At 38.0% G+C, this 27,936-nt stretch overlaps 2 protein-coding genes across 2 annotated transcripts in view; one reads left to right on the top strand and one right to left on the bottom strand.

Moving 5' to 3' along the window:
• LOC106050831 (potassium/sodium hyperpolarization-activated cyclic nucleotide-gated channel 4-like) overlaps positions 1-27,936 on the bottom strand; it is a 279,493-nt gene that overhangs the window by 218,348 nt on the left and 33,209 nt on the right. The gene's annotated exons all lie outside the window — the stretch shown is intronic.
• LOC129924311 (uncharacterized) lies at positions 7,365-8,444 on the top strand. The gene has a single exon (XM_056018571.1). The coding sequence runs from the start codon at positions 7,365-7,367 to the stop codon at positions 8,442-8,444; it is 1,080 nt and encodes a 359-aa protein (XP_055874546.1).

Genomic DNA, 27,936 nt, shown 5'->3' with positions numbered 1-27,936 from the left:
TACTTTTTCCAGCAGTCATAAGTGCCTCGCTAGCAGAGTGGTTCACAGGTCTGCCCGAGGAGGCGAGAGCCATGAGTTCAAATGCAGTCGTTCCATTTTTTTTTTACATTTAATTTTAATTTTAAAATCCAAGTACAGTAGAAAATCAACCCAGATACCCCGTTCTTTCTTCCTCCCCCCCCCACCCCAAGTGGTCCAGATAAGTGATAGGATTACAGCGCATTGAGAAAGCTAAAAGCATGAAATAGCGCTAAACAAAAACAATTGGTCAAAATATTTCTAATCGCACATATTTATTGTTTTTGGTCTAGATTTATTACAAATTTAATTACATGACTGATCCAAACTAATTGATACATTTACACTTCGTATAAGCTTTTTTTTGTTTTAAAGAGTATATTTTATGTTTTTCTTCTTTGATAATTTAGTTAATATGGGCATTTTATTATGACATTTCATTTATTATAATACCTAGATGTTTTGAGCTTTAGTCTGTGTCTTCCTGTAGTTACTAAAGTTGATGGCTACATAACGCTTACTTTAGAATGGTATTAAAACACACACTGCCGAACACAAAATTAAGCATTTCATCAGTTCTAGAGTATTAATCTTGCCTGGTGCCCCAACGGTCCAACAGACTAAGGGATAGGTAAAGGTAAAGGTAAGAGTATTAATTATATGATTATATTTGACTTGTGTGCAAGGCGCAACTTACTATAAGATTTTTACATGCTATAGCGTACACGGTACACTTGATGACAGAAACAAACTTTTTGCAGTATAAACTTTAGATGTCAGCAGGACATTTATATCTAATCCATCATTATTATTTGATCTCTGAACTCTCCCCGCTTAAGTAACCTGAGTATTTTGTATCACTCGATACGTCTCCATCAGTGCTAAGTGTTAAACTATTATTTCGCAAGTCATTAGATATTCCTGTCCAAGTGTTGGAAAAAAAATTACCTCCTGTTAAAAAGTCAAAATTGCGGGCAAAAAAAAATATATTAAAATCTGGCATTCGTTGTGTCGCCGAGTCAACACTCGGCCAAGTTCCAGTGAATGTTGGCCATGATTATAGACAAAATGTCCTGCCTGGATGTCTCTCACTTGAGCGATGATAGAAACTGTACAAGATGAGGCTGAGTTAGGAGATGGAGGGTAGGCTGGGGAGGGGGGCGCTACAAATAGGAGGTAAGGGGCCTGTTGATTTTGTGTATGAATATAAACTGTCCATTTCGTATGTGTGCCTGGAATAAATATATTAATGGACAGAAGACAAATATGTGAGTTTAAAGCCGACAAAGTCGATAGGAATGTTTTGAATTGAAAATGGAGGAATACATAAAGATGTAAGGCAGCGGAGACCGGGGAGGGGGGGGGGTTTCTAATATTTTAACTTCATTAACATAAGAATATATTTGACACATAAATCTTTCACAGGAAAATATACCATTAGCGTTATTACACTGAATGGAGGGGGGAGTACAAATAAGGAACTAATTGACCCTACACTACCTGTGCAGAACGTCTGGTGCCTTCAGAAGGGAAGGGGAGCCGGTTATTTAACAAGAAAAACAAAACAAAAAAAATGAATAAAATCTTATATTAAGCGTAGTTGTATCAATTAGTTTGGATCAGTCATGGATTTAATTTGTAATAGATCTAGACTCTAGACTAACAATAATAAATCTGCGTGATTATAGATATTTTCACCAATTATTTTTTAAATCGCTATTTCATGCTTGTGTAGACCAGTTGGAAAGGGGTAGGGGATAAAGAAAGGGGTACCTGTGTGGTCGCTCTTTATATACATTAAAAAAAAAAAAGACTAGCGACCTGAATTCGAACTCGAGGGCTAAAGCCTGGTCAGCCTCCTCAAGCATATACACTAACCACTCTGCCAGCGAATCGCTTAAAAAAATGTTTTATGGTTATCTATTGTTAACTTAAAAATTTAGAGCCGCGATCTACAAAGTATAAGTGGGCTAAATCAACTTATACCCCCACACCAGTCAAGTACAATTTCTTTCCATTGCTCGAGATGCCGAACAAAATAATTAATTATCAATACTTAATTAACTAATTGGTTAAATTTTATTTTATCGATTCTTGTTTTGTCAGGTTAAAGAAATAACAGTGCTACAATTTCAGCTTGATCCGAAATTGGGTGTAGGGGAACTAACGTGTACAAACTTTTACCAGACAGACAGACAGACAGACTGAGTGAGTTAATAGAAGCTTTGTAATAACATTTTTCCATACCACTGAATGAACTCCACACTGTCCACACTGTCCAGACCAAGCAAATACGCCTTGAGATAATCACAATTTAGCTGTTCGGTACCGTATGATTAAAACTATTGCAGATTAAAATATAATCTTATAAACTATGGACTAACTGGCATGCTACGAACCAGGTATGTCTTTTGTGGGATATTTCTCTTTTTTTTCCAAATGTTAAGGCCTTCTCTCAATTCCTGGTCCAACTTTTGACAGTTTGGAGATGGGGTGACAAGGTTTGGGGGGTGGGGGTGGGGATCTGGTCCTATAACTTATTATCTCCCCCTAACCTTTTTTTTAATATGATTTTACCTGCTTAATAGTTTTACCTGAAGGAAAGAGGAAGTGCATATCGATACTACAGATGTTGTATAATTGAATAATAAAACAGTCTTGAAAAACGTCATAATTCTAACTTGTGAAGGTCACTGGATGGAGAATGTTTCTCCACATTCTGAGTTTTTAAACATATTTAAATAGAATCTGCAGGTTAAAGCAACTACCGGATGATTTTGTGTCCATAAAATGAAAGAAGATGCTAAATAGACTCAATTGCATTTCACAAGAATATTCTTTGAAAGCTGTATGCAACATTTCTAAATGTTTTGTTAATGTTTGAATATGTTTCCAACACTATTGACAACGTAGGTAGATGCTTTAATTTGTTCGGTGAACAAAACTTCACATTCTTCTGACACCTAAAAAGTAATTGTTATTCAAAAATCTCCTTTTATTCTTCTTCCAACAGTTTAAGATTTTTTTTCCTATCTAGCCATTGGTCCGTTGTGAATGCTACATAGGAAGATTGTCTTTAAATTACAAACGTGCTTAGGTCTTCTTATTGTTCCCATTGTATCTAGAGACTAAATCAAGGAGAAACCAACGGGAACTAGATCCAATACATTGTATCTAGAGACTAAATCAAGGAGAAACCAACAGGAACTAGATCCAATACATTGTATCTAGAGACTAAATCAAGGAGAAACCAACAGGAACTAGATCCAATACATTGTATCTAGAGACTAAATCAAGGAGAAACCAACAGGAACTAGATCCAATACATTGTATCTAGAGACTAAATCAAGGAGAAACCAACAGGAACTAGATCCAATACATTGTATCTAGAGACTAAATCAAGGAGAAACCAACGGGAACTAGATCCAATACATTGTATCTAGAGACTAAATCAAGGAGAAACCAACGGGAACTAGATCCAATACATTGTATCTAGAGACTAAATCAAGGAGAAACCAACAGGAACTAGATCCAATACATTGTATCTAGAGACTAAATCAAGGAGAAACCAACGGGAACTAGATCCAATACATTGTATCTAGAGACTAAATCAAGGAGAAACCAACAGGAACTAGATCCAATACAATGTATCTAGAGACTAAATGTAGGAGAAACCAACGGGAACTAGATCCAATACATTGTATCTAGAGACTAAATCAAGGAGAAACCAACGGGAACTAGATCCAATACATTGTATCTAGAGACTAAATCAAGGAGAAACCAACAGGAACTAGATCCAATACATTGTATCTAGAGACTAAATCAAGGAGAAACCAACGGGAACTAGATCCAATACATTGTATCTAGACTAAATCAAGGAGAAACCAACAGGAACTAGATCCAATACATTGTATCTAGACTAAATCAAGGAGAAACCAACAGGAACTAGATCCAATACATTGTATCTAGAGACTAGATCAAGGAGAAACCAACGGGAACTAGATCCAATACATTGTATCTAGACTAAATCAAGGAGAAACCAACAGGAACTAGATCCAATACATTGTATCTAGAGACTAAATCAAGGAGAAACCAACAGGAACTAGATCCAATACATTGTATCTAGAGACTAAATCAAGGAGAAACCAACGGGAACTAGATCCAATACATTGTATCTAGAGACTAAATCAAGGAGAAACCAACGGGAACTAGATCCAATACATTGTATCTAGAGACTAAATCAAGGAGAAACCAACAGGAACTAGATCCAATACATTGTATCTAGAGACTAAATCAAGGAGAAACCAACGGGAACTAGATCCAATACATTGTATCTAGAGACTAAATCAAGGAGAAACCAACAGGAACTAGATCCAATACAATGTATCTAGAGACTAAATGTAGGAGAAACCAACGGGAACTAGATCCAATACATTGTATCTAGAGACTAAATCAAGGAGAAACCAACGGGAACTAGATCCAATACATTGTATCTAGAGACTAAATCAAGGAGAAACCAACAGGAACTAGATCCAATACATTGTATCTAGAGACTAAATCAAGGAGAAACCAACGGGAACTAGATCCAATACATTGTATCTAGACTAAATCAAGGAGAAACCAACAGGAACTAGATCCAATACATTGTATCTAGACTAAATCAAGGAGAAACCAACAGGAACTAGATCCAATACATTGTATCTAGAGACTAGATCAAGGAGAAACCAACGGGAACTAGATCCAATACATTGTATCTAGACTAAATCAAGGAGAAACCAACAGGAACTAGATCCAATACATTGTATCTAGAGACTAAATCAAGGAGAAACCAACAGGAACTAGATCCAATACATTGTATCTAGAGACTAAATCAAGGAGAAACCAACAGGAACTAGATCCAATACAATGTATCTAGAGACTAAATCAAGGAGAAACCAACAGGAACTAGATCCAATACATTGTATCTAGAGACTAAATCAAGGAGAAACCAACGAGAACTAGATCCAATACATTGTATCTAGAGACTAAATCAAGGAGAAACCAACAGGAACTAGATCCAATACAATGTATCTAGAGACTAAATGTAGGAGAAACCAACAGGAACTAGATCCAATACATTGTATCTAGAGACTAAATCAAGGAGAAACCAACAGGAACTAGATCCAATACATTGTATCTAGAGACTAAATCAAGGAGAAACCAACAGGAACTAGATCCAATACATTGTATCTAGAGACTAAATCAAGGAGAAACCAACAGGAACTAGATCCAATACATTGTATCTAGAGACTAAATCAAGGAGAAACCAACGGGAACTAGATCCAATACATTGTATCTAGAGACTAAATCAAGGAGAAACCAACAGGAACTAGATCCAATACAATGTATCTAGAGACTAAATGTAGGAGAAACCAACAGGAACTAGATCCAATACATTGTATCTAGAGACTAAATCAAGGAGAAACCAACAGGAACTAGATCCAATACATTGTATCTAGAGACTAAATCAAGGAGAAACCAACGGGAACTAGATCCAATACATTGTATCTAGAGACTAAATCAAGGAGAAACCAACGGGAACTAGATCCAATACATTGTATCTAGAGACTAAATCAAGGAGAAACCAACAGGAACTAGATCCAATACATTGTATCTAGAGACTAAATCAAGGAGAAACCAACGGGAACTAGATCCAATACATTGTATCTAGAGACTAAATCAAGGAGAAACCAACAGGAACTAGATCCAATACAATGTATCTAGAGACTAAATGTAGGAGAAACCAACGGGAACTAGATCCAATACATTGTATCTAGAGACTAAATCAAGGAGAAACCAACGGGAACTAGATCCAATACATTGTATCTAGAGACTAAATCAAGGAGAAACCAACAGGAACTAGATCCAATACATTGTATCTAGAGACTAAATCAAGGAGAAACCAACGGGAACTAGATCCAATACATTGTATCTAGACTAAATCAAGGAGAAACCAACAGGAACTAGATCCAATACATTGTATCTAGACTAAATCAAGGAGAAACCAACAGGAACTAGATCCAATACATTGTATCTAGAGACTAGATCAAGGAGAAACCAACGGGAACTAGATCCAATACATTGTATCTAGACTAAATCAAGGAGAAACCAACAGGAACTAGATCCAATACATTGTATCTAGAGACTAAATCAAGGAGAAACCAACAGGAACTAGATCCAATACATTGTATCTAGAGACTAAATCAAGGAGAAACCAACAGGAACTAGATCCAATACAATGTATCTAGAGACTAAATCAAGGAGAAACCAACAGGAACTAGATCCAATACATTGTATCTAGAGACTAAATCAAGGAGAAACCAACGAGAACTAGATCCAATACATTGTATCTAGAGACTAAATCAAGGAGAAACCAACAGGAACTAGATCTGAACATTAAAAAAAAAAGCCAAAGGTAAAATTAGAATGGAACTACACGTGGTTATTTTGATTTGGTTCTACAAACAAATAAATTCCGCCATGTTTTGATTGACTATGACAAAAAAAAAGTTTGTTACTCTTTCAAGAAAATGTAAAAGTAGAATGTTACCAGTTACAAGACGTTTTGTTAGAAAACTGGAGCAGTGAAAATCTTCTTTGAAATGTTTTTGTACGGAGAACCTTTGAGATACGATTGATTATGAAAGATGAAAAGTCTTGTGGCTATTTTACTTAAAGTTCAAAGCCACAACAAGCGGTTTTAGCAAGAGTACATATTTTCTCTCCCTCTGTTTCTCTTCCCCCCCCCCCACTCGTACCCATGTTTGTACCGCTTGAGACAGGATGAAGTCAGGGATCATTGTGCCGATAATAAAATAGGCTTTTCTCTGTGTTGATTCTTCGATCTACTCCTTTGTAGACACTTGGTACACACTCATATAAGCTTTGGGGCTAGTCACTAGTTTGTTTGACATCAAATTAAAATTTATCGACATTTTGCATAGTGATTCATATACAAACTATAATCAAAACTATATGTTTATTGATGAACGTATTATTGTAGACATTGCTAGTGACTGTGACAATACGAAACTTGCATGCAAAAGTTCATTTGAGTTTTTCCCAACAAATCGTGGGAAACTTTTATTTTTAACTTTTGTAGTCACAGTGACTACGAACATTTCTACCCTTGAGAGGGACACATATAGCGCGAGCACAACATTGCACAGCCCAAGGTGTTTCGTGTAGTCCTTGGGTATTAATGTGAGTTTCCTGGAACTTCTTAGTACATGTAAAGCAGTGGCGTACCGAGGGGGGGGGGCGGGGGGGGCATCAGCCCCTGGCGCCGGAGAGTAGGGGGCGCCATAATGGGTATTACCAGTGGCGTCACTAGGCAGGTCACTAGATGGGAGAAAATGAAAGAATTGCTTGGAATTACATTGAAGAGAGAATGTCCAACACGCTGGAGTGCAAGACAAGATGCGGTGAATGCAATCCACGAACAGTTTGATGGATTTTTACAGCTGTTAGAAAACCTGTATGAAGATGGTACTCAAACTAGTGAGACTCAGAATGATGCATACAGTTTGCTTCAAAATGTGATGAATTTCAATTTCATCAGTCTACTTGATTTCTGGCATGCAGTTTTTTCAAAAATTGACCGGATTCAAAAACGACTGCAAGATCCATCAATGAATTTCCATGACGCAGCACTGGATTTAGAAGGACTGCAGCAACGGCTAAGTAGCATTCGAGAAGATGTTTGCATCACTGCAGTCAATGCAGCTAAAGTTCTGTGTGAAAAATTGGGAATTAGGATAGAAGGAAGAATTAAACGTCGAAAACAGATGCCTGGTGAAAATGCTGGTGATGCAGGACTCGCTGCGGTTGAAGAAATAACTCGCATTATGAAATCAGTTATTGATAGACTAATCCAGGAGATGACAACACGATTTGGTCGTCTGAAGACGTTAGATGAAAAGTTTGGATTTCTATTCAACATCAGCAAATTGTTTGCTAATGATACCTCTAATGATATTCAACAGCACTGTGCTACGCTGGCTGACTTTTATAAAACTGATATCGATGGAACTGAACTGTTCGTAGAAATCAGTGACTGCAGTATGTTGCTGAAAACCCGGCCAGATGCTACCCCAAGCAGCCCATTAGAATTACTTTCATTTATTATTTCATATGGCAATGACATATTTCCAAACTTGCGAATTGCTTTGCAAATTATGCTGACAATCTCTGTGTCAGTTGCTAGCTGTGAGCGTTCTTTTAGTAAACTAAAAATCATTTTAACTTATTTGAGAGCTTCAATGGGTCGGGAGCGTCTGTCAGACTTGGTATTGCTAAGCATAGAAAAGGAGCTGGTCGAAACAATTAATTTTGATGATGTCATTGACAACTTTGCTAGTGCAAGATCACGAAAAGTAGTTCTATAAGAAATGGCTAATGTTGCTTCAGATTGTTCATTAACTTTGTTTACAATAAAAAAAATTTAATTTATTGATTGGTGATAGTTTTAATGCAAATATAGATTACGCATACTAATGGGGGGGGGGCGCCAACAGACTATGCCGCCCCGGGCGCCTGGCACCCTCGGTACGCCACTGATGTAAAGTATACCCAAAGACTCTCTTTATATACCGAAGACTCTCTTTATATACCGAAGACTCTCTTTATATACCGAAGACTCTCTTTATATCATTGTTTAAAAAACAAACTGTTAATGTTGTCAAACCGGTGGCGACTAATCTGTTTCACTGCTTTGTTGGCACCCATCCTTTAATAAAACTTTGTCTAATATGTCCACCATTGCTTTCTCATTAACTACTTTGGTTCCAAATTATTATCTTATCAATTATATTCTTATTGGAAATTTTTATGATAAACTAAATAATATTAAAGACGCTAAATTGAACTTCAAAGTGACCAGCCAAAAATAGAAATGGAACTTTATTTTTTTCATAATAAACAAATTTAAACTTGTAGTGAAATTATTTTATGGTACAAACAGAAGAGCATTCTGTAGCTGTAAAAATAGGGTCGTCATTGGGTCGTCATAGGGTCGTCATAGAGTCGTTATAGGGTAGTCATAGGGTGGTCATAGGGTCGTCATAGGGTCGCCATATAGTCGTCATAGGGTCGTCATAGGGTCGTCATAGGGTCGTCATTGGGTCGTCATAGGGTCGCCATATAGTCGTCATAGGGTCGTCATAGAGTCGTCATAGAGTCGCCATATAGTCGTCATAGGGTCGTCATAGGGTCGTCATAGGGTCGACATAGGGTCGTCATTGGGTCGTCATAGGGTCGCCATATAGTCGTCATAGGGTCGTCATAGAGTCGTCATAGAGTCGCCATATAGTCGTCATAGGGTCGTCATAGGGTCGCCAAATAGTCGTCATAGGGTTGTCATAGACCTTTTTAAAACATAATTTACCAACACTTCCTTTAGTTTGTAAAGTGGTGTCTCCTAAAAGAATGCTATTTACAGTTTGTTCGCCATATTTGAAAAGCTCCATTACTACCCTCGTTCCCTACATAAAGAAGCTAAAGCTATTTTTAAAGCTATTTTGACTTATTTTCCACAGTACGAATGTCGAATATGCTTTAAAGTGAATAAATTACTTTTAACATGTACATGAAGGTCAAAAGACAGGAAAAATTTTGGACATAAATCTCGAGAGACTCTTTTGGCTTCTCAGTAACAAGAACGACATCAATGTAGATGGACTCTAGGCTTGTCAGTAACAAGAACGACATCAATGTAGATGGACTCAAGGCTTGTCAGTAACAAGAACGACATCAATGTAGATGGACTCTAGACTTGTCAGTAACAAGAACCACATCAATGTAGATGGACTCATGGCTTGTCAGTAACAAGAACCACATCAATGTAGATGGACTCAAGGCTTGTCAGTAACAAGAACGACATCAATGTAGATGGACTCAAGGCTTGTCAGTAACAAGAACGACATCAATGTAGATGGACTCTAGACTTGTCAGTAACAAGAACGACATCAATGTAGATGGACTCATGGCTTGTCAGTAACAAGAACCACATCAATGTAGATGGACTCTAGGCTTGTCAGTAACAAGAACGACATCAATGTAGATGGACTCAAGGCTTGTCAGTAACAAGAACGACATCAATGTAGATGGACTCTAGGCTTGTCAGTAACAAGAACGACATCAATGTAGATGGACTCAAGGCTTGTCAGTAACAAGAACGACATCAATGTAGATGGACTCTAGACTTGTCAGTAACAAGAACGACATCAATGTAGATGGACTCAAGGCTTGTCAGTAACAAGAACGACATCAATGTAGATGGACTCTAGACTTGTCAGTAACAAGAACGACATCAATGTAGATGGACTCAAGGCTTGTCAGTAACAAGAACGACATCAATGTAGATGGACTCAAGGCTTGTCAGTAACAAGAACGACATCAATGTAGATGGACTCATGGCTTGTCAGTAACAAGAACGACATCAATGTAGATGGACTCAAGGCTTGTCAGTAACAAGAACGACATCAATGTAGATGGACTCTAGACTTGTCAGTAACAAGAACGACATCAATGTAGATGGACTCAAGGCTTGTCAGTAACAAGAACGACATCAATGTAGATGGACTCAAGGCTTGTCAGTAACAAGAACGACATCAATGTAGATGGACTCATGGCTTGTCAGTAACAAGAACGACATCAATGTAGATGGACTCTAGGCTTGTCAGTAACAAGAACGACATCAATGTAGATGGACTCATGGCTTGTCAGTAACAAGAACGACATCAATGTAGATGGACTCATGGCTTGTCAGTAACAAGAACGACATCAATGTAGATGGACTCAAGGCTTGTCAGTAACAAGAACGACATCAATGTAGATGGACTCATGGCTTGTCAGTAACAAGAACCACATCAATGTAGATGGACTCTAGGCTTGTCAGTAACAAGAACGACATCAATGTAGATGGACTCATGGCTTGTCAGTAACAAGAACGACATCAATGTAGATGGACTCAAGGCTTGTCAGTAACAAGAACGACATCAATGTAGATGGACTCTAGGCTTCTCAGTAACAAGAACGACATCAATGTAGATGGACTCTAGGCTTCTCAGTAACAAGAACCACATCAATGTAGATGGACTCTAGGCTTGTCAGTAACAAGAACGACATCAATGTAGATGGACTCATGGCTTGTCAGTAACAAGAACCACATCAATGTAGATGGACTCTAGACTTGTCAGTAACAAGAACGACATCAATGTAGATGGACTCTAGGCTTGTCAGTAACAAGAACGACATCAATGTAGATGGACTCTAGACTTGTCAGTAACAAGAACGACATCAATGTAGATGGACTCTAGACTTGTCAGTAACAAGAACGACATCAATGTAGATGGACTCATGGCTTGTCAGTAACAAGAACGACATCAATGTAGATGGACTCTAGGCTTGTCAGTAACAAGAACGACATCAATGTAGATGGACTCAAGGCTTGTCAGTAACAAGAACCACATCAATGTAGATGGACTCAAGGCTTGTCAGTAACAAGAACGACATCAATGTAGATGGACTCATGGCTTGTCAGTAACAAGAACCACATCAATGTAGATGGACTCTAGACTTGTCAGTAACAAGAACGACATCAATGTAGATGGACTCTAGACTTGTCAGTAACAAGAACGACATCAATGTAGATGGACTCTAGACTTGTCAGTAACAAGAACGACATCAATGTAGATGGACTCTAGACTTGTCAGTAACAAGAACGACATCAATGTAGATGGACTCTAGACTTGTCAGTAACAAGAACGACATCAATGTAGATGGACTCTAGACTTGTCAGTAACAAGAACGACATCAATGTAGATGGACTCTAGACTTGTCAGTAACAAGAACGACATCAATGTAGATGGACTCTAGACTTGTCAGTAACAAGAACGACATCAATGTAGATGGACTCTAGACTTGTCAGTAACAAGAACGACATCAATGTAGATGGACTCATGGCTTGTCAGTAACAAGAACGACATCAATGTAGATGGACTCAAGGCTTGTCAGTAACAAGAACGACATCAATGTAGATGGACTCTAGGCTTCTCAGTAACAAGAACGACATCAATGTAGATGGACTCTAGGCTTGTCAGTAACAAGAACGACATCAATGTAGATGGACTCTAGACTTGTCAGTAACAAGAACCACATCAATGTAGATGGACTCAAGGCTTGTCAGTAACAAGAACGACATCAATGTAGATGGACTCTAGGCTTGTCAGTAACAAGAACGACATCAATGTAGATGGACTCAAGGCTTGTCAGTAACAAGAACCACATCAATGTAGATGGACTCAAGGCTTGTCAGTAACAAGAACCACATCAATGTAGATGGACTCTAGGCTTGTCAGTAACAAGAACGACATCATCATTTCTCAATCAGGTTAACACAAGAGGCATTCTGAGGGCAGCTATGTGATCTTTCTTTTTTCAACTGCATTAAAAGCCAGATCTCAGAACCTAGACTCAGAATGGCAGTACGCTTTGTTTTACTTCATTTTTTCTGTGACATTGACTTGACAATTTTATCATTTCAGATGCGCACAGAACAAATGTCCTGAAAGAAAACATGATATAGAGACTGGATGGATAAGTAAAGGAATAGCTGGCCGCAGTCACTGCGTCGAAAACGCTTAGAGGTTTGTTCAGTTTTATTGTGTTCTAATGTTATTAAAAATTATTTTTTTTAAAGTCTGTGTTGGTATTATTGTATAAACTTTCTAACTCAAAAATAATAATAATAATAATAATAATTGCTCACAATAAATTTTGGCCAAAAAAAACAACTCTGAAATGTTGGGCCAAAATGTTTCCAAATTTATTGAAATAATAAAGATCTCTATTTCATTCAATACTATTCGTTTAGTCTGTTACAATTCGCCTTTCTTTTAAAGGAAGTAGATATATAATTATAATAAATATTTATTAACAGTGTTATATTGGACATATTTTTAAAACGAAGCAGATATTTTAAAACAATATTCATTTAGTTTGTTAAATTGAAAATAGTGTTAAAAAAAACAAAAGAGGCAATCAGGGGAGGACTGGCTGTATGGGCATTTGGGCAAATGCCCGGTGGGCCGGTACCCAAATGGGCCGGAAGGGCCACCGAAAAGGCCGCATCGATGCCACTATGGCACATATAAAATTGTCAAAGGTCTTATAATATTCTCTTATAAAGAGGCCTTCTGTGCGTCGTGTTTAATTAAAAACAAATCTTTCACAGACTCTGCAGTGTAATACTATTTTAATTTAACAGTTTTCCAAAATAATTAAATAGCCTTCATCCGAAGACAGTGCTACTAGTTGGATTCATTGTTTTAGGTCCTACATTAAAAATTAACATAAAGCCTATTTTTCTTATAAAGATAAAACTGTATGCATGCATATCGATACATTATCAAACAGAATGATTTTGAGGACAGGTAGACCTAGAAATGGATGCCAATCATATAATACAGAATTTGTGGGCTGGATTGTTAAGATATGACCGGGCCGATTTTGACACCAAGTCCGCCCATGTAGGCAATATTCCCCTATTTCTAAAATGTATATGTTGTTGGATTATGAATTTAGCCTGTTTTGTTTGCAATATTGTAAAAGAAGTAGATCTAGTTTTATGATTTTGTTGGGTTATTGATACACAAAAACAAAAAAAAAAAGTTCCTGGCTAGCACGAATCACGACAACTCAAAAAAGAAACAGTGTCTTGACTTCCTGACCTGGCCAGTCGCCAAGTTTTCCCGCCGCCGGTCGCAGACGTCTTTGTTTTCATTTTGTTTTTTACTTCCGCCCAAAAAGTGTTTGTGTCTATCAATTACGGCCCTTGGTTAAAGAACAAAAAAAAAAAGGGGGGGGGGAGAAGGCAAGACAGAATGGTGTATGGATGGCCCGATCGTTTTATGTCCTTACAGAGCTAATATCAACTGGGGTTAAAGTTCACATCTACTCATAACAACACATTTGGGGAAGAGAAGAGAAATAAAATCGTGGTCTAGAGGAGAGGGAGATGGAGAGTTTTACATAAAGAAAGATCCGATTCATAATAAATTAGGTTCTTATAATCAGTTTGATATGCTCTTATTATCTGGAAAACAGTTCAGTTTGATATGTTCTTATAATCTTGGAAACTTCAGTTTGATATGTATGTCACAAAACAAATATTAGTTCTTCCCTACTAATCATAAAACCTTAATAAGTACCTCACATAACGCACTAATTAGTTTCTACAACTCATGAAACTTTGAGAATCTATATTATAAATTCATTAATTTATGATTAGAAGTAAATGTTCAGCCTCTAATTCTACTTGTCTTATAATTAAGAGTTATTTATAAAATGAAGACATATAGACCGTTAAAAGATAAATATTTTCTAGTTCTCAAGACCAATTCTATTTCTTTCTTTGTTTTACTTTGAGAAATTATAAGTGTCAAACCAGAGTTTTCCCAGTGTGGCCTACAAGCGAGTTATTTTTTTCGTTTCCCAACAATATACAGCAACTATATAGCAACTATACAGCAACTGTCAAATTTGTAAGAAAGTCGTTTTTGAGATTCGTCACCATGTTTTTGAGCCAACACATCCAGATAGTAACCGGTTCCACGAAGTTACCAGCTGAATAGTATTGTAAAAGTATTAATGTTAACCCTTTAGACGCGTGTGGTAATTTAGTCTAAAACAAATGAATTGTAATTCCATTTTGAATGCACTCATTGTAAAAAAGCTCAGCACTTTAAGGGTTAATGAAACAATGCAGATATTTTATTAGCGACATTATCGTGTAATTGAGAATGATATATCTATTCACTCTAAGTCAATGATAAATTGGCTTGTTGATATGAACTTGTTTAGATGCAAGTAGCTGAGTGTGGGAAGAAATGTATCAATGTATCAATCTATCTATCTATCTATCTATCTATCTATCAAACTTTGTGTCTGTCTATCTGTTCTATCTCCACAGTAGACTAACACAGTTACAGAACTGGCCCAGCATGTTTCCTCCGATTTCTTTATCACATCTTGATGACCTCACATGACTCAAAGACTGAAGCAGTCATTCCAATAGTAAACTATCAGATATGAGGTTTTCCTGTACCAATCTTGAATTTACTCTCTCTCTCTCTCTCTCTCTCTCTCTCTTTCGATCACAGACAACCACACACACAGTTTTCCACCTCCTTCACGTACTCATCAGAATCCACTTTCCACCCACATCGGTCCCACGCAAGTTCCGGTATCTCTAGAGTCTATCACTGACCGTGTGTCTTGCAAGGCCACAGAGCTAAGTTTAAATCTCTGTTTACTAAATGATATATTCAAGAAACATTAGAAAAAGAAATACTACAGAAAAACTAAACTCATCAATGTATCTGATTTGTTTCGATATATATTTTTTTGACAGGTTAAATCATTTTTTAATATGACCTAATGATTCGGTGGCATGACATCAAATGTCAAAGTAGCTCTCTTGTATGTGAAGTATTTAAAATGAGATGGCATACAGAGTAAAACAAGGGGAAATGTTGAACTGAACTAGCTTGTTATTAAAGTACATTCCTACTATTGATCAGATACCCGGTCGCCTGATAGCATATGATATTGCCCCGATGATCTCTTGCTCTTCGAAACACTGAAGCAGCAGAGGTCTGGTTCTACTGAACGCGACGATATTTTAGTGGTGGTACGGCCCGTGAACATATACATGGTTCCTTCCCACTGCCTTCCAGTCCGGAAACTATTGAGCATCTCTTACACTAGGTGTTTGTTCTTGGATATACCGATGGAAAATGAATTCAATTACCTTTTTTTTTAATTTGGTGTCAGAGGCAGCCTAAAGGATGGCGAGTGGGGCAACCTCCCCAGGACCCAAGCCTTAGGGGGAGCCCGAGATAAAGAAAATCTTTTGGCACCGTCAACCCATCGTACAAAACTCTTTTCCCTGATATGACACTCCCCCAGGACCCGTGCACTGCCAAGACACCTCTATTTGGTCTAAAAAGAAACGCCAATTAAGTTAATGAATGGCTTCAGTCAGGGCAAAGTTGCCTTTACATCCGGTCTTTGCTTCGTGCTTGGTCACGTGACGTTGTACAGTACCTAAATTTAGATTTAGGTCATTCCTCGTGTAGTGTCACTAAATAATCACAAATTCGATACAGCGTGTTTGGCGCCACAGCGTTGGTATCCAGGCCATAAATGCCGTTTACATTACGTCATAGCTTCGGCAACAACAGTAAGTTCAGAAAGACATCTTCCCACTGAAACTCAGACTATGAAGTTACACATTTCAAATGACCATAGCCCCATTACTTAATTGATAGGTCATTTAGGTATGGTTAGTGTAAACTATTTCATCTGGATGTAAAGCCAACATTAAACATTTTAATTAATAGTCATTTAATTGATAACCTGCTAAGAACTGCGGCAGACCGAAAAAAAATGCAGGGATTTGGTTAGGCAAACTGTCACATCACCCCTACGGCGAAAGTCAAGGGACAGATGATGATAATGATAATGTTGTCTAGCATGTTATTCAACAAGAAATTGACATTTTGTTTTGTATAGATTCGTATGCCTCTAATAGTACTATAGTTATGATAATAGCATGAGAGTCAGGCAGTACAAAAGTCTTCTGAAAATGTCATTTCCTTTTCATGTCAACATCACTCTTTGAGAGAAACCAATTTGTTCCAGAATGTTGTGGCGAGGCTGGAACCCGATCAATATAAGTCACGTGATGTAAGTCACTGACACTATAGCAGCTCGATAAGTCAGAAGTGTAGCAGGGGGTGGGACAGTCTTAGTGTATAACTCTTGTTTAACTGACATCGGGATAGAATCAAAACGCATGCCGACCTTGTGGAAGTAAGAACCCATCTCGAGCTGTACTTAAGGTGACTATCTAGGCCAATGAGTTGAATACGTTGGCTGAGAGGAACATTAGAGAGATTACTTAAATTAAACTAAATCGGTTGTTATTTCAAAACTTGATCAGCTGGATCGTTTTTTTTTTTTACAAAGCTTATATCAACTCAGTCAGTCTGTCTGTCTATCTGGCAAATAATGTGTACATGTTATTTCTCCCACAACCATTCTCGGATCAAGTTAAAACTTCGCACCATTATTCATTGGAACCAACACTTTACACACACCAACAGACTCTAATAGTCATTGGAACCAACATTTTACACACACAAACAGACTCTAATAGTCATTGGAACCAACACTTTACGCACACAAACAGACTCTAATAGTCATTGGAACCAACACTTTACACACACAAACAGACTCTAATAGTCATCGGAACCAACACTTTACACACACCAACAGACTCTAATAGTCATTGGAACCAACACTTTACACACACAAACAGACTCTAATAGTCATTGGAACCAACACTTTACACATACAAACAGACTCTAATAGTCATTGGAACCAACACTTTACACACACAAACAGACTCTAATAGTCATCGGAACCAACTCTTTACACACACCAACAGACTCTAATAGTCATTGGAACCAACACTTTACACACACAAACAGACTCTAATAGTCATTGGAACCAACACTTTACACACACAAACAGACTCTAATAGTCATTGGAACCAACACTTTACACACACCAACAGACTCTAATAGTCATTGGAACCAACACTTTACACACACAAACAGACTCTAATAGTCATTGGAACCAACACTTTACACACACCAACAGACTCTAATAGTCATTGGAACTAAGACTTTGCACACACTGAAGACAGTGTTGAATTCAAGTGGCGTTCACATCCCCGTTAAAACATTCAAACTAGACATTACTGGTATTGCATTCAAAGACAGTGTTATCTTTAAAACTTTTCAAAACCAAAAACAGTGTCATTATCAAAAGGTTTCCACACCAATGACAATGTCATTATCAAAAGAGTTGCACATCAAAGACAATGTCATTATCAAAAGAGTTGCACATCAAAGACAGTGTCATTATCAAAAGAGTTGCACATCAAAGACAGTGTCATTATCAAAAGAGTTGCACATCAAAGACAATGTCATTATCAAAAGAGTTGCACATCAAAGACAGTGTCATTATCAAAAGAGTTGCACATCAAAGACAGCGTCATTATCAAAAGAGTTGCACATCAAAGACAATGTCATTATCAAAAGAGTTGCACATCAAAGACAATGTCATTATCAAAAGAGTTGCACATCAAAGACAATGTCATTATCAAAAGAGTTGCACATCAAAGACAGTGTCATTATCAAAAGAGTTGCACACCAATGAGTTGCAAACGGTGATAATGGTGTCACAAAGTTACACCGGCGACAGTGGGGCTACAAGGGGCTTCACAAAACCTAAGTGTTGAAGAGTGAAGAGTGAAAAAACGGGTTTGACAATTCATACTATGACATCATAACACAGCTGCCACTCCAACGAAGTCATGCACTCAAAGCCACACGCACATTGACGCAGTCGGATATGCAAAGAAAAAAAAAAGCATATCTTTTTTTTTTTAAGTGTATATTTATCTCTAATGATCTCTTGCAGAGAATGTCATCATCTGACTTCTGCCACGTCTTGAAAACTGTTCTAACCAAGTGACGTGGATTGTATGCTGTTGTCTTCCACTTGGTCAATACAGACATTATTTTTGGTTTCTTACTACGTAACTTGTATGGCGGTTCTCACACTGTGGTCCCTCCCACTCTTGCATTGCAATTACTAGGGTGACGTTATCCTGGTAGAGGACGCTTTGTAAACGTTTTGGCCGAACTCGGACATTTTGTTACATGTTCATTTGTATGGGCATGTGTGTTTATGCTTGAGCATATGTGTCTATGTGATGTGTATGTGTCGGTGTAGTTTGTGTAGTTGTTTATGTCTGCGCACTTCTAGGCACATTGAGCTCCAGGAAGTCTTGTGTTGTTGAGAGTGACCAGCACAACGACCAACCGCCAAATGTCAGCTACCCATTAGAGCTGGGTGGAGCCAGAGGCAGCCAAAGATCACGAAATTAAAAATTCCAGTCTTCACCAGGCTTTAAACTTGGGACCCCCAGTTCAGAACCCAAGCGCTTTACCGCTCAGCCACCGCGCCTACAGCTGGGTGTTCGTGAATTCTGAAAAGATTACAAAGTTTTGTGCGGTATTTCGTTGACAGATTGCGATCTATCTATCTATATCTATCTATCGTTATCTATCTATATCTATATCTATCTATATCTATCATGGGCGTAGCCAGGATTTTTTTTCTTGGGGGGTTTAGGGGGGGATTTTTTCTCCCCCCCCCCCTCGCGAAAAAAAATATTTGTATATATGTATGTGTGTGTGTGTGTTCATAATCTTTATTACATTCTGACCCTTCATTCTTTTGGAACACGTTTATTGTGCCCTAGAATAGGTTCTTCCTGGAGTTAGTGGAAAAATTGTTGACTCCCCTCCATTGCCAGCAAGGGGCTCTGGGGGAGCTCTAGGAGCTCACCCTAGAGCGGGGCGGAGCCCCGCCGCCAAACACTATTTCTGGCATAGAATGTCAACAAAATGCATATTCTGAGGTATCTGGAGTGCATTTTCCTGCTATTAAAAAGTCTTATTTCAAAAATGTATGTGCTATTTTTACTGACTAAGACCCTCCCGCGCCGTTCGGCGCATTTGCCGTCAAGCTGTTTCCACAAAAATCTGTCACTGGTAATTTCGGAAGCCTCTTTCCACCTGCTCCGAGGACCTCCATGAATGTGTGGCGCCAAGTTGTACTAGGATGTCATCGCAACTCTTATTATACGTAATTTATTTTGTCGGAGAACATGTCCCGCAAACCTCATGCGACGCTCTGTCACAATTTTACTAAGGGGTCGACTCCCAGTTCGGCATAGGATTTCCTTGATTTAGACCCGATCTCAATAACTAACTCCTAAAATCTGTCTTAGCCATCTTTGTTGAGCCACATTTAGTGTTTTTCAATTTCGGCAGATGACTATTCACTGCACTTTATTAACGGAGCCCCGCAACTGGTAGAAATGTAACCTCTCTTGGATACGCTCTTGGAATTGGGTGACTGTAGTTTGCATTAGATTTTATATCGAGAACAGAAGTTTTATCGTCAAAATCATCTGTTAGAGGTTTTAAACTAAAAATCTCAGGACTTTGTTGTAGTTTTTTAAATTCAAAACCCCAATTTAGCTACGATCATAGAATTTGGTAACTGTAGTTTGCTTTAGAGTAATATTGAAGATAGAGGTTTTCCACCTCAAAACGCTCTGTAGGGGGTTTTTAAACTCAAAACCATCTGGAGGAAAGGAGTTTAAACTCAAAACCACCAATTCGCTTGGCTACGCTCAAATAATTTTAGTGTGTGTAATATACTAAGTCAATTCATAACCTTAGAAACAAGGCTTTATTTCAATAAAACACGACTGATACACACAATAACACAGTACAGACTGGTCACGATTCACAGACTACGATAATGCGAACACGATTACAAATACTAGCACGATTACAAGCACGGGTAACACACAAGTTCATTTAACGATCACTCCATTCACCCCTCCTTCATTTCTTTCTGGGTCTTAGGTTATAGCCATGCGTATGAAGGGAAGGATCCGGAGGTATCTCTGGCGTAGACTTTTCTCCTTGCAAGTCGTAACTGTCCTGTACGGGACTCGAGTCAATATTGGCCTCTGGCATTGGGTGGCTCCCCTGTGAGTCACTGATGACTTCTGGCTGGTTGTACATCATTGGGGTGGGACTCTGTGAATTACTGATAGTTTCAGGCACGTAGCGACTCCCTGGTGAGAGATCCAAAGAGTCACCGACCTCTTGAGGCAGAATACCGTTCTCTGGTTCGAAATAGTCGTTCGTGGACCTTTCCTTCGGCGCCAGCTGCCTAAGCGACACTGTCTCCTCCCGGCCATTTGGAAATCGTATATGGGCGTACTGTGGGTTGCAGCTAATAAGTTCAACCTCTTGTACCAATGGGTCAAATTTTGAAGATCTTACAGGTGATTTTAGTAATACTTTGCCTGGGTTCTGTAGCCAAGTAGGCAAGGATGTTCCCGTTGGCGATCTTCTGTTGAATTTGAAGATCCGTTCGTGTGGAGTTTCATTAGTAGAAGTACACAGTAATGATCGAATGGAGTGAAGTGCCTGGGGCAACACAGATTCCCACTGTGATAGTTCCAACTTCCCTGAGTCCAATGCTAATAAAATAGCCTGCCACAATGTTTTATTCAGCTTTTCTATTTGACCATTTCCTTTTGCGTTATAGGGCGTTGTCCTGCTAGTGGCTATGCCCTTAGAATGTAGATATTCTGTAGTTTCTGTGGACATAAATGATGAGCCACGATCAGAGTGGATGTATCTGGGTGTTCCAAAGAGGAAAAATAACTGGTCGAAGCACTTTATTACTGTCTTAGATGTCATATCAGGACAGGGAAAAGCGAATGGAAACCGCGAATATTCGTCAATCATTGTTAACAAGTACTTGTTGCGAGTAGCTGATGGCAAAGGACCTTTAAAGTCAACACTTATTCTTTCAAACGGCTGTGTGGCCTTGATGAGCGTACCTGCAAATTCCTTATAGAATTGCGGTTTAATTCTATTGCAGGTTCTGCATTGTTGAATGGTCTGCCTGACCTCTTCAACAGAGAAGGGTAAGTTCTTTGACCTGACATAATGTAGAAGTCTAGTGACACCTGGATGACACAGGTAGTCATGGTACGTCTTCAGGCTACTTTGTTTCGTCATGGTTGCACAGTGCCCTCTAGACAAGGTGTCTGCTGCTGTGTTGGCGTTCCCAGGTCTATACTGTATATCAAACTTGAAGCTTGCCAGTTCCAATTTCCACCTTTGTATCTTATCGTTTTTAATTTTCTTGTCATGAGTGTCTTTAAATATGTATGAAATAGACCGCTGGTCCGTAATAAGGGTAAAATAATTGCCACACAAATAATGCTTCCATTTGCGTATAGCTTCAATTATTGCAGTTGCTTCTTTCTCTATGGCAGATTGATGCCTTTCACTAGGTGAAAGAGTTCTAGAGAAGAATGCAATAGGTCTTCCATCCTGATTTAAAGTGGCAGCTACTGCGATGTCAGAAGCGTCAGTTTCCACAATTAGAGGATGGTCATACTTTATGGTGAAAATTGCTGCTTTCTGCAATTCTTCTTTCAAGTCTTCCAACGCTGTTTTTACTTCTGTAGGTACAGGAAAAATTAGATTTTTCATTATAGGATACATTTTGTCGGAGAAATTTGGTATCCAGTGAGCATAATATGCCAAAAGTCCTACAATCCTTTTCTGAGACTTCAGATCTTTTGGAGGTGGCAAATCTCGCAGAGCTTGAAATCTATCAGGGTCCGGCTTCAAATGCCCTTTGGATATTTCATATCCAAGCAGCTTTACCTTCTTAGTAGCAAATACACTTTTACTTTCGTTGAAAGTTATTCCGTATTCCAGAGCTACCTTCTGAAAATGCAACAGATTTTTGTTATGGGAGTCTACATCTGTACCACATATTGTTACATTGTCGACATAGGCAAACGTGTCAGACAACTTTTCTTTTTCTATAATAGTGTCTATGGTTTTCTGGAAGCAAGCTACACCGTTAGTGACCCCAAAGGGTATTCTGCAAAACTGGTAGAGTTTACCACAAGCTTCGAAGGCTGTGTATTTCTTTTCGCTCTGTTGGATAGGTATTTGGTGATAAGCACTCTCCAGATCCAATGTGCTAAAGATTTCATACCTGGAAATTTTCTCCACCATTTCATCCACTCTAGGCATGGGGTAAGCGTCCAGGTAAGTAAATCTATTTATAGTTTGGCTATAATCAACGACCATTCGCTTTTTGTGCCTCTCATTGGTCGTGACAAGGACTTGAGCTCTCCAAGGTGATTTGGAAGGTTCAATGATACCGTTTCGTATCAATTTTTCAACTTCAGCTTTAATAAATTGTGTGTCTTGGAAGGAGTAACGACGAGATTTAGTAGCAATAGGTCTGCAATCAGGGGATAAATTTGCAAACAATTGTGGTGCCTCTACCTTCACAGCATTGAGCGAGCAAACATGAAATGCAGGTCGACCAATGTTGAATGGAACTATCAGTTCTTTGTGTAATGCGAGGAAATCTAACCCAAGCACTACATCAGTGCAAAGTTCATCTAGTAACGAAAGTTTGAATTGATTGTAAACTTCCCCTTTGTATTTTAGCGATGCAAGCATGTGGCCTCTTGTGACGCTTGACAGTTGAGATGACGCCATAGAAATTTTGTGCTTTGAACGTGTCACTGACCAATCGTACTCTCTTGGTATGTTTGAAGAAATGTAGCTTTCCCCGCTACCTGTATCAATTAGGGCTTTTAGGTTCACGCCATTTACAGAGATGTGTACTGTTGATTTAGTTAAACCAGGTACCGACGAAGTAGCAATTAGTGATGTTAGATGTGTAGAGTCCTTAATGCAGCTACAATCTTTACAAGATTGTCTTTTAATCTCGTGGCTAGGAGATGTCTTGACTTTTGTTTTGGTTATAGGAGTGTTGCGAGACCTGCAAACCTTCGAAAAATGTCCATTTTTCCCGCACGAATGACACATGCAGTCTTTGGCAGGGCATTTCGCTCTGAGATGCCGACTACCTCCGCAAAAGAAACATTTAGTATTCACTGTTGCGATTGTTTCTGAGTCCACCATTTCTTCGGTTGAGATTGCCGATGACGAAAGAGATGACTCTACCAATTGAGACGGAGTACTAAACGAACTGGATTCTTTTTGGGCCATGTCGAGTGTCTTGGCAATATCTAAAGCCATTTTCAAGTCAAGGGATCTTTTCTCAAGTAGCCTCTGTCTAATTACACTCGAACGCATGCCGCTAACAAAGGCATCACGAATGGCGTCCTCTTCATTTTTGTCAGCACTGACAGCTCGGAACTGACAATCTCTGGCCATCACTCTCAGCTTGTGTACAAATTGATCAAGACTTTGATCGACTTCTTGTTTGCAAGTTGCAAGCAAATGTCTGGCCAATGTTTCATTAGGGGCCTTCACAAATAAATTCTCAAGAATAGATTTTGCTTCTGAGTATTTAGAACAGGTAGAAATATACTGATATAAGGATGGAGACACAAAGTTGCATAGCAGGTCAAACTGTTCGCTTTCACTAGCCCCTACCTTCATTGCGAATCTGTCAAAACAAGAAATCCAATGTTTCCATGTAACTGAAGCATTAGTTGAACTAGGATCAGCATCCAGTCTATTGGGACGCAAAAACTTGTCCATTTAAGAATGGTAATATTGAAATAAATTGTAATATACTAAGTCAATTCATAACCTTAGAAACAAGGCTTTATTTCAATAAAACACGACTGATACACACAATAACACAGTACAGACTGGTCACGATTCACAGACTACGATAATGCGAACACGATTACAAATACTAGCACGATTACAAGCACGGGTAACACACAAGTTCATTTAACGATCACTCCAGTGTGTAATTTGCTTTTTTTTATATTGAAGAGGTATTTTTTAGCATCAAACCGTTGTGAAGGGGGATATGAACTCAAAACCCCTTTTGGCAACCCTCATAGCATTTTGAGTGCGTAATTTGCTTTTTTTTTTTACATTGATGATGTTTTTTTTAACTTCAAACCCCGCTGGCGGGGGGTTTAAACTCAAAACCCATATGGCTACGTTCTTAGATTTTAGAGTGTGTAATTTGCTTTTTTTTTTTTATTGAAGATGTATTTTTTAGCTTCAAACTCCACTGGAGGAGAGTTTAAACTTAAAACTGAGTCAAAACCCATTTAGCTACGTTCATAACATTTTGAGTGCATAATTTGCTTTTTTTCCATATTGAAGAGGGGGTCTATCGTAAATTTTGGAGGGGTTTTAAAATCAAAATCTTCCTTAACTGTGCACTTGGAATTTGGGGATTATCGTTTGTATTTTGTGTGTGTTTTGTTTTATAGAAGAGGGGGATTTAACTGCAAAAACCCCTGGTAGGGGGGTTTCAAACTCAAACCCCCTGTTAGGGGTTTTAAACTGAAAACCCCCTGTTAGGGGTTTTAAACTCTAAACCCCCTGGTAGTGGTTTTAAACTCAAAACCCCTTTAGCTGTGCTGGGGCAAGTGATGGTTTAGTATTAAAATCTCACCTAAAATTAACAAATCAAAGCAAAAAAACAGGTCACTAAAGTCCGTCTTCCCCCCCCCCCCACCGTGGTAGGGGGTTTCAAACTCAAAACCCCATGGTAGGGGTTTTAAACTCAAAACCCCTTTGGCTGCGCTGGTGCAAGTGATGGTTTAGTATTAAAATCTTACCTAAAATAAAGAAAATCAAAGCAAAAAATCAGTCACTAAAGTCCGTCTCCCCCCCCCCCAGGGGGGGGATTTCATTTCGGGGGGGGTTTGAACCCCAAAAACCCCCCCCTGGCTACGCCCATGATATCTATATCTATCTATATCCAGGGCCGGTCCTACAGATTGCGGGGCCCTATGCGAAACTGATTGCGCGGGGCCTAATTTGGGTTGTGATAAGGATAATAAGTGAAAATTAAGATTTTGTATTTTAAAATAAATCCGTCTTTGCATTTTATTTATACTTTACTAAGTACAAAATCACTGTCAAATTAAGCTGACAATACCGTCTTGTTTTAATCGCAGGTTGGATTGGCGTTGTCCATATTGAAGGACAACCCGAAATGACAATTTTATCTGTTTTAAAGAGATTTGCATCAGTTTTCGGAAGATTTTAATTATTTCAGGAGATTTTCATGACTTTTTCTTATATTTTATAATTTCAGGACAATTCTAGTAACCCTTTAATAATAAGTTAAAATGGTTTAATTTAATAATTTACACCTAGAATTCGCATCACGCGGGGCCTATGAAAGTGCGGGGCCCACTGCAGCCGCATAGGTTGCAGTGGCTTAAGACCGGCCCTGTCTATATCTATCTATCTATCTATCTATATATATATATATATATATATATATTTTGTAAAAAAAATTAGGTGTCGGTACTCAGTGATTAGGTGTCTATCTATCTATCTATCTATCTATCTATCTTGCAATCTAAGCATATATATATATATATATCAAAGCAGGGCCGCCTTATGCATAGGTAAACTACGCAGCTGCCTAGGGTTTCCAAATGGTGGGAGCCTCGTAACTCACTGTAGTTCTTTTTAGAGAAGAAAAATCAAAACTAGTGGCCATTGTTGTTTTTTTTGTTTTTGTTTTGTTTTTTTTGGTACACTAGGTTTTAATAAATTTTACTTTTTTTTTAATTTAGATCTTTATTTTTAATTTTTCTATTTTATTTGGGGCCACCAAACTCACTTCGCCTAGGGGCCTCCAATTATGTAAATCCGGCCCTGATCAAAGTACCTCGGCTATTAGTAAACACCCTTTGACCCAAGTATCAAACTGATTATTTAATCTTCACTAATCATTGTTCTGGAATTTATTGCCTTAGGCTCAAATCTGATTTAATCTTTAAAAGATTCTTAATTTGTAAGTCCTCTCTTGGAGAACTAAATTACATAATTGACGAGGATGTCGTCTGGCCAGCACAATAACCAACAGTTCATGAAAATATTACAACTACGATACCTCGGGGACAAAGTGCCAACAAAAAAAAAAAAAAGCCTTCACCAGATTTTAACTTGAATCGAGAGGTTTTGGTTTTGAGAGTCAATTTCCACGCGCAACCCCTATAAAGTAAAATACTCTATAATGACAATTTTGATGTGTATTCATTTTGTTGTTAGAGATATTTATTAATTTCTTAGGATTCCATTGTACCTTTATATATTTTTTTGATTACCAAAGAATAAAACATTTACTATGGTGCCTAGACACTGCACATCTGTTACACATGAAATCAATTTTAAAAACTATATATTTAAATGCTCACACTTCATTCAACATGTACTGTGAACCCAAAAGATAAAAAAATGTTTAATATATTTAAATAAAAATGGCCGTTAAACAAAAAAATAATATGAAGTCCTATAACTCTGTAATGAGCCGTTTTTGTTTTAGCAGATTTGATTTATCTCCCCATGATACTTTATTTCCCCACCAATACTGTTGATTTGGTTTGCACTTTGGACAGTGTTTCCCAAATGTTTACTGAGATGTAAACCTTCACAAATATTAGAAAAATTATATGGAATACTTGCTTTTTTTTTAGTTTAATTAATTAAACAAAAGTAATAATAAAATGAATAAATTGTTACAAAACATTTTTATTCACCATAAACTAATCAAATATAATCAAAACATGTAAATATCTTTATGAACTCGATATTAAGACTTTGCCCTCTAGAAGTCGTTAATCAAATTGTAATTATGTTGCATTGAACAGAGTACCACAGTATTACCTTGTTACGTGATATCATAGTACTCCCTTTTCGAAGTTACATACGTATCGTATAGGTATGATCTCTGCATTTTTTTGTTTTCAAATTGAAGTTACTGATTCAATCAATCAGATTGGTATAGCCCCTAGCACATAAAAGAGTTTTAATATTAATGAGAATTGATCCAAATTCAATAATCACTTTTGTTGTTTTCAGAAAATATTCCAAAAGAGTTGATATCAGAGTTACCTTCCTGTTAAAAAAAAAAGTGGAAAGATCTATATCTGCCTTAAACTTTAATTTGTTAGACCGGACAACAAAACAGATTTCATTCCAGTTCTATTATCAGAACCATAAGGTGCGATAAGTCAAGTATAAAGATAGGTCTGTTGAATTGTATTGACAATACTTTGCCATTGTAATCATTTCAAGTTGGTCTCTTTACCTGATTCACGTTGTCTCTTTACCTGATTCACGCTCTTTTTTTACCTGATTCACGTTGTCTCTTTACCGA

This window comes from Biomphalaria glabrata, chromosome 1, assembly GCF_947242115.1.
Source record: "Biomphalaria glabrata chromosome 1, xgBioGlab47.1, whole genome shotgun sequence".
Classification (NCBI taxonomy): domain Eukaryota; kingdom Metazoa; phylum Mollusca; class Gastropoda; family Planorbidae; genus Biomphalaria; species Biomphalaria glabrata.
This window is presented reverse-complemented; position numbering and strand designations above follow the sequence as displayed.